Below are 12,863 nucleotides of genomic sequence, written 5' to 3' on the forward strand. Positions count from 1 at the left end.
ATATATATTTTATATTTAGTACAGGGTCTACGGGATACTTGGACTCATAGACTTGTAGTGATTCTCCTGTTTTCAGCCTCCCAAGTGGTGGGATTATAGGCGCTTACCACCACGCCCAGTCTCAATCAAGTTTCAACATGCCCCAGGAGGCGGGGCCAGCATGACTTGCCAGGGATCGAACCCTCAGCTGCTGCTCTCTGCTGATGCAGGTGCTTTAGTCACCTGAACTATTTGGCTGTCCTTCTGTCTTATATTATTATTGTTGTTGTTGTTGTTGTTGTTGTTATTATTATTATTATTATTATTATTTTTGGTGGAACTGGGGATTGAACTCAGGCCCTTGCACTTGCCAGGCAAGTACTTATTCTACTGAGCCATCTCCCTGGCCCCCTCTGTCTTATATTAATGTGATACAACTTTCTACTTTTTGAGACAGGGTCTCACTATGCCATTCATGCTGGCCTTGAGCTCACTTTGTAGCCCAGGCTGGTTTCAAATGCACAGCGATCCTCTTGTCTCAGCCTCCAGAATGCTGGGATTACAGATGTGTGCCACCATGCCTGGCTCATGATACAATTTTCCAAGCCACACTTAACTTTGCTACAGTTTCTTTGGCTCTTTTTTTTTTTTTTTTGGTACTGGGGATTGAACTCAGGACCTTGCATTTACCAGGCAGGTGCTTATTCTACTGAGCTATCTCCCTGGCCCCTATCTTTGGCTTTTGTTTTAAATCAGATATTTCTTTTATGAAAAATTGATAACATTATGCCATTCATTTCTTCCGCAAGGATGTTTAAAAACTACGTTTATACTTTGTACATTAGCAAAAATTTATAACATGTTCCTATGTTTATTTAATTTCTTTTTGAAAATTTCTGGTTAAAAAAAGATTATGGTCTAAGGAGAGTCAAAGGGAGAGAAAACATTCTCTCAGGCTTTCACAGAGAGCAAATTGGTCAAGTAATGGCCGTGACTCATCCACATGGCTGACACTGACAAAGGATCTGCAAACTGCGGTACAGGGTTACAGGATAAATCCTGAGGGTACTTGACTGACCTTATCAGATACAAAAGTTACATTTCTTGGTATATAGGTCTTGCTTTATCTTGGTCTTAACCATCCAGCAGAAAAGTATAAAAACGAGGTATATAAAGTAAAGACATATTAATATGCTGAGCTGTGAAAGGCTCAAGTCAATAACTTCTGCAGATAGCCCACTACTATTGTGGACTGCTGGACTGTGTTGGATTGTTTTGCTGAATTCATACACCTATAGTATTTAGATTTCAGTGGAATATTCATCTTGAACAGAACTAAACAAAAAAAGGGATACAAAGGAAGGACTATTTTGTATCTGTATATATGGAATAGTTAGGATATATATACAGCTACTTTCGCTTAATTCAATGAGAAGAAAGATTTGTACTAATAGTGTATGAACAGGATATCCTGTCTGCATCTTGTACTGTGGATAACCACTAAGAAGATAACAATGTACAATGTACTAATTATTGAAACTGTCCTATTAATCAGTTTTGAAACTGTCTCATTGCTATTTGTTTCTCAATAAAATAAAGAAAAAGATTTTGGGGCACTGTATTAATTATGTTTTCAACAGAATTTGTTTTTCTGTATTTTAGGGAAAGGTCTACAGGGTGTTCAGGGTCTCACTACTAGATCGGACTTGTGGTGATCCACCTGTTTCCAGCCTCCCAAGACCTAGGATTACAGATGCATGCCCCCATGTCCAGTCTCAATTGCCATCTCAGCATGTCCCGGGGCAGGGCTGACATGGCAGGCCCAGGGATTGAGCCGCCAGACTCTGCGCCTGCTTGCAGGTGCTTTAATACGCTGAGTGATTTGACTGGCCTTTCCAGCACAATTTTGAAGAAGCCTCATTTTTTTTTTTTTTTCTGTTGTTGTTGTTTCTATACGATCAAGAGTGTGTGAAGGCAGATGCGTAGCTCACTAAGCCTGTAACGTCAGCCTCAGCACTGCACCTTCCCTGGAGTCAATGCTGGGAGGTGCTTGAGAGACGCTGAAGTAGTAAATTCCTGGGGAGTAGGAGTTCTAGGGGAGCTGCTTTGAAGCTTTAGCCTTGGGGCAAATTCTTACCCTCGGAGCCCTAATTTCCACATCTGTGAAGGGGACATAATTAAAACAACTGCACAGCATTGCCAAAGCATCCAACTGAATAATATGAATAAAGTTCCTGTCACATCATACATAGTGATCATTCTTAGCAATGATCACCAATAATTATGACTAATTTGAAAAAATTTTCCAGCACTGTGAAATATTTATTTTGCTAACTCCATGTCTGCAGCACCTGGGGAATATGTTGTTGGGGAGTTGGTACATGTATAACATGGCTTCATTCTTTTTTCATTCCTATTCATGCCCAGTCCCTGTGACAGCGGTAGTGGCTTCAAGGTAGGTCACGTGAGAATGGATGAATTGAGGCTGCCCCGCTTGGGGCTGCACCGAGCATAGCAGTTTGCCCTTGCTTTGCTGCCGCAGCAGAATGGTGCATGGGTGACACGGTGCACCGCAGATGCGAGACGGTAGCGTGGGTGTCTTAGCCAGGGCCGAGGAACCCAGACTGGTGACCGCGACTTGGAGCAGCCCAGTCCAAGCTGAGCTCCGCTGCTGAGTGGGCAGAGGCATTAACAACTCTTACTGGTGCTGGTGTGTGTGTGTGTGCATGTGTGCATGTGTGTGTTAGTGTGTGTGTGTGTACCTGTGTGTGATGTGTGTGTGTACAAGCGGGAACAAAGGAGAAGGAGACGGAGACAGATCTACTCAAGGCCCAAAGCGAACAGCTGCGTTTCTGCCTCTGTTCTGTCCAGCCTACGAGGACCTCAGGTGCACTGTTGGTTTCTCCCACTGAATGCTCAATGCCAGTGGTGGCGAACCTATGGCACTGGTGCCACAGTGGCCACACGGAGCCCTCTCTGTCCACATGCAAGACAAGTCATCCTAGCAGCCGAGCATCAGATACTCAGGTTTAATACTCAGCGATAAATAATAAGTGTGTTTTGGTTGGCAGTTTGGGTGCTGGTCTCTAAAAGTTTTGCTGTCTCTGCTCCACACATTTTTCTGGAGCCTCTTTTATTTATTTATTTATTTATTTATTTATTTATTATTATTTTATTTTATTTTTTTTCAAAGTTTTATTGATAAACAGATAGCAATGAGACCGTTTCAAATCAAATCAGAAGTACAGTTTCAACAAATAACACACTGCATATATTCTTTTTAGTGGTTAATTGCTGTACAAGATGCGGACTTGAGATCCTATTTACAAACACCATTAGAACAAATCATTCTATTCATTAAGAGAATGCAACTATATATCTATCCTAACCATCTGGAGCCTCTTAGCTGGGTACCTGTTTTTGTTCCTCTGTTCTGTTTCTCCTCCAGGTGTCTCACCCATGGGTCAATACAGTCTTTAGGTGACTATCTCTGTAGATGTTATTTGTAGGGTGTAAGAGAAGTAGCTAAAGTACAGACCAGGGAAAACTCTGAGTGCCAGCCTTGCTTTGGCCATACTTAATGTGTAAGAGAAAAGTTTGGTTACTTTTCTCTTATATCCCAGCTATGGGACCAGAGCTCTGGGCCTCACTTCTGCCTGATGCAAGCTGACTGTGGCAATACAAAATATAGTTAACTCAAAGTCCTTTTTCTCCCGACTTATCCATCAACATTTACATTCACAAGATATTGAACTAGTTCTTCTGTAAGCCATCAAGATCCATTAAAAAGTAGTTCTGCAATTGGAGAGAAAATGCACACATGAACATAAGGTAAATACAGAGCCACATTGAATATGCACCCAGAGATCTAATTTTTCAGCCAGGCATGGTGGCACATGCCTGTAATCTCAGCAGTCTGGGAAGCTGAGGCAGGAAGATCCAAAGTTTAAGCTAGCCTGGACAATTTAGTAGTTTAGTGAGACCCTGTCTCAAAATAAAATTAAAAAAGGTCTGGGGATATATGTAGTTCAGTGCAAAGGGAGTGGCTTCAGTCTCCAGTACTGAAAGGGAAAAAAAGATTATCACTTGAAGTGTCGCCGGGGACCGCATCACTTGAGAGTTGTGGGACATGCAGACTCTCAGACTCCTGAACCACGGTCTGCACATGGCTCAAATCCAGCCCTAGTGCACTTCCTGCCTCGAGGAGAGAAGGGGCTTTCATGTTGGTGTGGTGACTGGGAGCAGCCATCCCTGGAAGGGCAGGGACCTTGGGGTGACTTTGAGGAGCTGGCATCAGGTAGGAGAATCCCGGGCCTGTGGGAGCCACAGGTGCCTCTGCTCCAAGCAGCAGATCGGGGTGGACTTCACAATGGAGCCCTGGCACCGTGAGGGATGTTTTCATGCATGGGAATGGGGAGAATCTCAGGGGTGGGGAGGAGCTTTGTGGCCCCTTTGTGGCCCCCTGGTGGAGCAGGAGCTGTGGCTCAGGAAGAGGAGTGTGATGTCCCTGTGTCCCCTGTGTCCCCTGAGAGAGGTGCTGCTGATAAGACTTGGGGATGAAGGGAGCAGAGTGGTCACACTGGAGAGGAACAGGTGAGAGAGGCCACAAAGGCGCAGGTGGAGAGGCTGTGTTAGACACACAGGCTGGGGGATGGCAAGAGACAGACGCAGAGGGTGTGTGACACTGGTGTCTCTAGAAGGAAGGTGGCATTTGGGTTTTGGACCTGCTGCTTGAGATGGCAGTGAGAACGAAGGAAGAATGGTGGGCCAGCTATCCAGAAATGGGGCTCCCAAGGGAGCCAGCAGGGGGCCAGGACTGGCTGCAGCAGGACAAGTTCTCAGTAGGTCTTAGGTGAGGTCTCCAAGGACATGGGGGTCTAAGGCGACAGGGGACAACCTCTAGGATGTGGGGGGTACTGAGGAATGCTGATAGACAGAGGCAGCTTCCAGAGCACTTTGTCTCTGTCTCTGTTTCTGTGTCTCTGTTTCTCCATCTCTCTCTCTTTTTTGAGTCAGGATTTCACTATGTAGTTCAGGCTGGGTTTGAACTCATTATGTAGCCCAGCTTGTCCTGAAATTTATAGACATCCTCCTGCCTCAGCCTTCTGAGTGCTGGGATTATAGGTGTGTACTACCATACCAGGCAGTCTCTTTTCTGACTTCTCATTTTCTGTGAAAATGCACTCTGGACCAGTTTTCCTCTTTTTCCCCTGTTTGGGGCTGTAATCAAATGTCTACCTGCTGAACGATGAAGTGCTCATTGTGGACATTAGGGATTGCTTGCTGACTCAGGAACCACTTGCCCCAGTATAGCCAGTACCTGGGCATGCAGAGTAAATATTCGAAGTCAGCATATTTTAACGGTGTCATGCAGCACTCAATTCCAAATAAAATTCCACTTAAAAGGGAATCTTTTCTCTCCAATTTGAATTTTTCTGCCACGGTTTAAAGTTTTCTTCCATTTTCTCTGTATTCCTCCTCATATTTTATTGTGGTAGTTTTCCACATGCAGCATAGTTGAAGGACTTATTTATTTATTTATTTTCATTTAATGTATTTGGTACAGGGTCTCACTACACAGCGTGGACTCCCAGTGATCCCCCTGTTTTCAGCCTCCCAGTGCTGTGATTACAGGCCTGCGCCACCGCACCTGGACTGGTCTATGGCTCAGTGTGCCCTGGGCAGGGGGGAGGTAGGGCTGGTGCAGCATGAGGGTCCGGGGATCAAACCCTGGCCCCTGTGCTTGCCAAAGCAGGAACTTAGTCCACTGAGCTATCTCGCTGGCCCTAAGTTGAAGGACTTTTTTTTTCTTTTTGCATAATTTTATTTAAGAAACAAATAGCAATGAGACAGTTTCAAATCAAATTGGTAGGACAGTTTCAATAATTAACACATTGCATACTCTCTTCCTAGTGGTTATTTGCTGTACAAGATGCAGAAATGATATCCTATTTACAAATACTATTATGAACTACTGAACTCTTTTAGAATATTTTGCTGAGTTAACACACCTATAATAATCAAATGACAGAACTAAACGAGAAAGGGGATATATAAATGAATGTCCATTTTGTATCTGTGTATTCAAAATGGTTAGGATAGATATATAGTTACATTTTCTTAATGAATAGAGGGATTTGTTCTAATAGTGTTTGTTCTTCTTTTTTTTTGGAACCGGGGATTGAACTCAGGCCCTTGCGCTTGCCAGGCAAGCGCTTATTCCCCTGAGCCATCTCCCCGGCCCCTAATAGTGTTTGTAAAGAGGATATCATGAAGGGCTTTTTAGTGAAAACCTGTCCACCTGCCAACTAGATTCTGCTGTTGCTGTGCAGGAGGCTGGTGGTGTAGCTCAGCGGTAGTGCGCTTGCCTAGCATGTATGAGGCTCTGGTTTCTCTCCAGCACAAGAAAAAAAAATATAATCAATTTATCACCTATGTCTCCATTTATTGATATATGTAGAGATTTTTATAAATTTCATTAGAAATTGTAATTGTGACTGTAACACCAAGTATATATTGCCTTTTCAGTAAGTGTTAAGATAAAAATATTTCCCCAGTTTATTATAAATTACTCATAAACATTTAAATTGGTTAAAATACTTCATTGAATATTTTGCTTACTATATTTCATCATACTAGAGGGAGCTTGAAAATTCTACATTTTTAGGTTTTTTTTTTAAAATCCTTAGATATATCTCTGTGTTCGCGTCTATTTTTAAGATTTTTCTTTGTTTTCTGCGCTGTGGATAGAACTCAGGTTTGTTACACTGAGCTCCAGCCCTAGCCCAAGGTCTTTTGTTTCTTTCTTTCCTTCTTTTGAGCCGAGGCCTTGCTGTGTAGTCCAGGCTGGCTTGGACTTGTCCTCCTGCCTCAGCCTCCTGAGCGCTGGCATTACAGATGTGCGCCGCCATGCCTGGCTCCAAGGCTTTACTGAGGTAGAAATCTAGTAGATTAAATATATGAACATTCTGGAGGATTTTAACACTTGTTCCAAGTTACTTTTCAAGAGCCAAAGTCGAGCGGGTCAAGGCTGAAAGAGAGGGCGATGATAATTAAGACTCCAGTCCTCCTCTTGCTTTACTACTTTTGTTTTTAAAATTCAAACTGTTGCAATTACAAGTAAGGGACAAAAACTGTCTTCCTCTCTTCTCTCTCCCTCTGTCCTTCTCTCCCCCCTTCCCTTTCTTTTCCTTCTTTTAGTTTGAGACAGGGTCTCACTGTGTAGCTCAGGTTGGCATTGAACTCACTGTGCAGCTTAACCTGGCCTTGAACTCGTGGCCATCTACCTGCCTCAGCCTCTGAGATTCAGGGATTACAGATGTGCTCCAACACGCCTGGCTTAGATTTGGGTGCTATATCAAAGAAATGTCATTGGGTATATACAACTATTATAAAATCTGAAAAAAAAATTAAAATCTCGTGTTCTTCACGCCCAGGCATTCTGGGTAAAAGACTCTGCCTGTGTGTCTGCCGGCACCCGAAACCCTGGGTCCACAGCTGTCTTAGGGCCCGGCTGCTCCTCTCTCCCTAGCCCACGTTTGCACCTGCCCTGCATGCAGCCCTGGAGGCCCTGCTCATCTTGCCGGAGTTTTGATCCCAGTCCCAGGTCACCCTGCCGCACCCTCCTCCCTTCTGTAGGCCTTGTCTCTCCCTTTCTTCCAGGCTTCTCTAAAACGGCTCCTACCTGCTCCTAAGTGCCTAGTGCATCTAGCCAAGAAACCAGACCTCGAGACTCATTCAGAAAAGCCCCCCAAGCTTTGATCAGCTCCGCCTTGACCTGGGAGGAAAGGAGCGGCTGGCACTTTGCTCCTGGGCTTTGATCCTTCCTGTTACCTGAGGTTCTTTCTGCTGGAGAGCTGGTCCCCAGGTGTCTCAAGGGTCACAGGCCACTCTCCGGAAGCAGAGCCCCTGGAGGGGGCTTGGAAGGTTGTCTTGATGCTTGGCTGGGCAGGCGCCTTCCTCCCAGCCAGAGCTCAGCTGCCCCACTGAAAGCTGCAACCTTTTGACTTTCTGGGTTGGGAAGCTGCAAAGGGACCCCATCACAGCTGGGAGGGGGGTGGCTGGTGGAGGGGCAGAGGGAGCTGGCAACCCTGTGCCTTGGCAGGGTTTCCTCTCACGGTGTCTGGTCCACATGGGGAGTCAGGAGTGCCTCAAATGATGGTTCTCTGGCTGGTGAGAGGGCAGGGACAGCTGCAAAGTTGGTGCTGTGCGCACGCTGTTGAAACACCACTGTTCCCTGGATGAGTGAGACTGAATATATTACTGTTTCGCTTTAACAGCTGAAGTCCATATCCTACACAGACCCATGTTATGTTGGCAGTTTGCCTTTCTGCTGCCGTTTTTCCCCAGGCCTTTGACTGCTTCTCAACATTGTCGTTGACAGCTACCACCATGTTTGAAGCTGGCAAGGACAAAGGAAATCCAGATGAATTTGCTGTCACCCTCGATGAGACTCTGGGAGACTTTGCGTTTCCAGATGAGTTTGTCTTTGATGTTTGGGGAGCTGTTGGTGAGGCCAGGCAAGAGTGACTTCGACGTGGATGATCCAGCTCTGAAGAAATGAACCATTGTTCTTAAACTCCTTAAGCATTCTAAGACAACTTTATAAACTCTGGTTTAATTTTATGGTGCACTGTATTCTTTGAAATATAACTTTGATTTCTGAGTGGTTTTTAATGCAGCTGCTTATGTGGTAGGGTAAAGATGAGTTACCTAAAATATGATCTGTTTTAACTTTCATTTCAAAGATTTTTAAAGGAAATGTTAAGGAATATTTTCACATAGATGATTTTGCCCTCTATGAATATACCTGGGCTTTGTTTTCTGCATTAATTGATTGTAATCACTTTGTAATTTTTTGTTACTTTTCATAAAAAAATCTCAACGTAATAAAAATTAGGATTGGAGTATGATATGTCTCGTAATATCTTAATTTTGTTATATTAGTTCCAGCAGAATATGTTCAGAAAAAGAAATGTGGTTCACACATTTGTTTTATAAAAGCATTGCTTTTTAATCCATTGAGTGAGGGAAGGAGGATTCCTTTGTCTTGTTTTTTAAAATATGACATGCATTGTATCTCTTTTTTTATGTGTTTGGTACAGGGTCTCACTACACAGCTTGGACTCATAGTGATCCTCCAGTTTTCAGCCTCCCCAGCGCTGGGATTACAGGGGTGTGTCATCACATTCTGACTTGGTGGCTGGCTCAGTGCACCCTGGGGGGGGGGTGGAGCCACCTTGTCACATTGCTGGGGATCGAACCCCAGATCCTGCCCTTGCCTAAGCAGGTGCTTAATCTATTGAGCTATCTCACCAGCCCTTGCATTCTCTCTTTGTTGAAAAAATTGATTTGTTTTTTGCTGCTTTGTGATTGCTCTTAGAATTTGTAGTTGAAATCTCGTGTGTGTGTGTGTGTGTGTGTGTGTGTGTGTGTGTGTAATTGTGTATGTGCATACATGTGTATGTTTGTGTCAGTATAAAAAAGATGTAACTGGGGTAGGACCATTTGTAACCTTTTTTGTACCTTTTAAAGTATTATTTCTTCTTTTTATTTATGGCCACTTTTATGTTACCCTTTATGATCACTCCAGGGAAGGTTTTGTGCTCTTTGTAGTATTTTTCTTTCGAAAGATATTTACTTTTGAAAGAAATTTTTTTTGAAAGAAAATAACTATGTTTAAAGATTTTTTTGGGGGTTAGCAGTAATCCTTTTCAGCTTTCTAAACTTCAGAGGAGATATTATCAGAAATAGATTTCCCCCCAGTGGAAATACAGGAGGAACGAAGAATGAGAAAATGTATGAGTCTATTATTTTTGAGTTCTAACACTCTTTCTAAACCTTACATTATCAAGGAAATTGAGGGCAAATGACAGTCTTATCACTCTTATTCGACATTTTACTGATGCAAGAGAAATAGAAATGAATGGTTGCAACATAGACAGTTTAATAAAGCAAAGCATGATGCACCCAAGCATTCTTCTAAAGTGTTAGATGAAAAACACCATGTGCCGCCACAGCAATCAGACGTAATACCCTGAGACGTTCTAGGAAATCAGAAGGAGTGCCCTTTGCCTGCTGGGCTATTGCTCAGACAGTTCTGTTGTGTTCTGGCAAAACTTTACTTTGACAGCTATTCATTCTCCTGTCACATATACTTAACCCGATGGTCTTTGTTTGATGATTTTAAAACTGTCATTAATGTGTACCTTACAGAATAGGGTGGTTTTGTTGTTTGTGCCCACCATTTAAAGATAGGATCAAGCTCAGCTGGAGTTGGCTGGCAGTTGTTTGGTGATATTCATTTGGATATTCCAGAGTGCTTGTTAAATATTAATATTGCCTCTCTTAGACGTGAGAACAGAGCTGATGTTGTAGGACTGGAAAATTATTGGATGATTTAGGAGGCCTATAGAAATATTTCAGTTGAAGAAACAGTGAAAAATATAAAAAGCTTGGCATTAGGATTTGAAATGTTTCACTGTTTTTTATTATTAATTAATATATATATATTTTTGGAGACAAGTTCTTGCTGTGTTGTCTAGGTGGGTCTCGAACATGCAGGCTCCAGTGCTCCTCCTACTTCAGCCTCCTGAGGAGTGGGGATGATGACTCATTTATTATTGTCCGTGGATGTCAGTTTCTCCTTTCTTAAGGGACACACATGAAAGCTAGAGCTTGGTGCTGTCTCCCTGTGGCTTATAGGATGTGGTCTTTACAGTAACATTTCCAGACCTTTGATGTGTAAAGAGCTAGTGTTCGTACACAGCTGTAACTACCCTTGTCCACAAGCGTCCAGCAGGCCACGGTCATTACCAAGCAGGTAGACCCAGTGCTTTTTCCTTGAAATATCCTTATCTTTCACTTCCATTGTGAAGCTGATAATGAGGTTAGTTTCTTGTCATTTTCTTTCCACACTTGAATATATATTTGTACTGAATATATACAGCTTTGTACTATTTTGCAGTTCACAGTGCAGAAAAAGGAGCAGTCTATTTTAAGTTCTTTTAATTTTGTGTTTAGTACAGGGTCTACAGGGTCCCACTATGTAGATCAGACTTAGAGTGATTTGCCTGTTTACAGTCTCCCATATGCTGGGATTACAGGCATGTGCTGCCACGCCCAGTCTCAATTGCTGTCTCAGCGTGCCCCAGGGGCAGGGCTGGGACTACACACTGGGGATCAAACCCCAGATGCAGGTGCTTTAGTCCACTGAGCTATCTGCCCAGCCCTCTATTTTGAGTTCTGTCATATGAATGTGACAATCACGTACTCTTCTGTTGCTGTCATGGCACACATGAGTCTTTAAAAAAAATTCCATTCTGTTGTTACCATTAAGTTTTCAGGACTCTGGATCTTGCTGTTTCTCTTTTCCTGTGGCAGATGGCTATTTTATCCGTTCATAATTTCCTTTTATGCAGTCGGCATCTTCTTCCAGCATCATGGTGTGTCTTCTCAGAGAACACCATGTATTTTCTTGGATCATGGCAGAAAATGCAGACAAGGGTTAAACCTTGGGTTCAGTGGGTCCCGATCAGATGTACACATTCTGATGATTATGAATAGGTATATTTTGGGCTTCTGTGATGTTTAAAAAATGCAATTACATAATTTTACAATGTAAAATGCTCCCTGAATTCAATTGTAGAAGCAGTCATCAACCTTTGTTTGGAGCTGTGACTGGTAACTCAAAAGAGATAATTGAGTTTTCCCAAAGTTACATGATGTGCTGTATATTCTCCTCTAACTTGAGGAAGTGTTTTCCCCAGTGTGGCTTCCTCTACTGCCTCCCATGTTATTACCAGTGCTTCCCCGTCTCGAGAGTCTCAGATCTCTTTGTAGTTTTCATTGCTGGTTGTTACAGCAGAAAATGAATTTCATCTACAATTTCAGAGAAGGTTCTAAATAGAGCATAGCTACCCGTCAAAGCTGTCGAAGATCGATCCTCTCCTGGCCCTTGCATTCTCTGCAACATCCGATACTCAGTGGATACCAGTGACATTGCTGTTACTGTGATGTGAGGTTAGGTGAGAAGGCCAGGCAAGGGCTTTACCTTAGAGATTAGTGAACAGAGGTAGGAGACACTGTTGACTTCCGGAGTGAAGTGCTAGTGGCCTGTGTGAAATGCATACTTATCTTGACACAGATTGAAAGAGTCGTCAGAGCAACCACAAGACCTTGCACACACCAGGGTTATAACATTTATGAAAAGGCACAGCTTGTGCCTATGTTATTACCTGGAAACTCAGTTCTGAGAAATGACACATGGTTATCAGCCGCTGTGGATGAAGGCTGCATATGACATCCTAATTTCAGTTGAAGACAGCGAGTCTCTGTGAGGCTCAGGATATTTTCCATAGCCATAGATGTTTTTTCCAGCAGTCATAAAAAGGAAAAATTAGAATCTTTCTAAAGATGGTTTTGAGTAAGTATATAATATTTTGAGCCATTTGTGCCATACAGATAAAATAATCAACCTGATTGGGAACATTTTTTTTTTAAATAAAAATCATAATATACTTTTAAGAAATATTTTTTGAGATTAAATTTTGGGGATCTATTAATATGTGAAATCATAAATTATATTTTGATACTGTCCTAGAATACTTTATTTTCTGTATGCTTACTTGGAAATGTGTAAATTTAGTCATGTGTTGATAAAAAAATGAAATTTTTAAATTTTTATTTTTTTCCCACAATTTTATTAAGAGAGATATAGCAGTGAGACAGTTTCATATCAAAGTGGTATGACAGTTTCAATAATTAACACATTGCATACTCTCTTCCTAGTGGTTATTTGCTGTACAAGATGCAGACATGATATCCTATTTACAAACACTATTACAACAAATCCCTCTATTCATTAAGAGAATGTAACCATATAT

The 12,863-nt window shown here is 42.5% G+C and overlaps 1 protein-coding gene across 2 annotated transcripts in view; it reads left to right on the plus strand.

The window, feature by feature from the left end:
• The window catches only part of Gipc2 (GIPC PDZ domain containing family member 2), a 77,298-nt gene extending 68,391 nt beyond the window's left edge, over positions 1 to 8,907 (plus strand). The window contains exon 6 of one of the 2 annotated variants that reach the window (XM_023703290.1): positions 8,363 to 8,906. In XM_023703290.1, coding sequence (XP_023559058.1) covers positions 8,363 to 8,508 — 146 coding nt within the window. In that variant the 3' untranslated portion in view covers positions 8,509 to 8,906. Of the gene's footprint in view, positions 1 to 8,362 lie in introns of both variants that reach the window. The other variant, XM_004643173.3, reaches the window with a different exon arrangement.
• Positions 8,908 to 12,863: the final 3,956 nt, after the last annotated feature.

The sequence above is a fragment of the Octodon degus genome, unplaced genomic scaffold, assembly GCF_000260255.1.
Source record: "Octodon degus isolate 3935 unplaced genomic scaffold, OctDeg1.0 scaffold00167, whole genome shotgun sequence".
NCBI lineage: Eukaryota > Metazoa > Chordata > Mammalia > Rodentia > Octodontidae > Octodon > Octodon degus.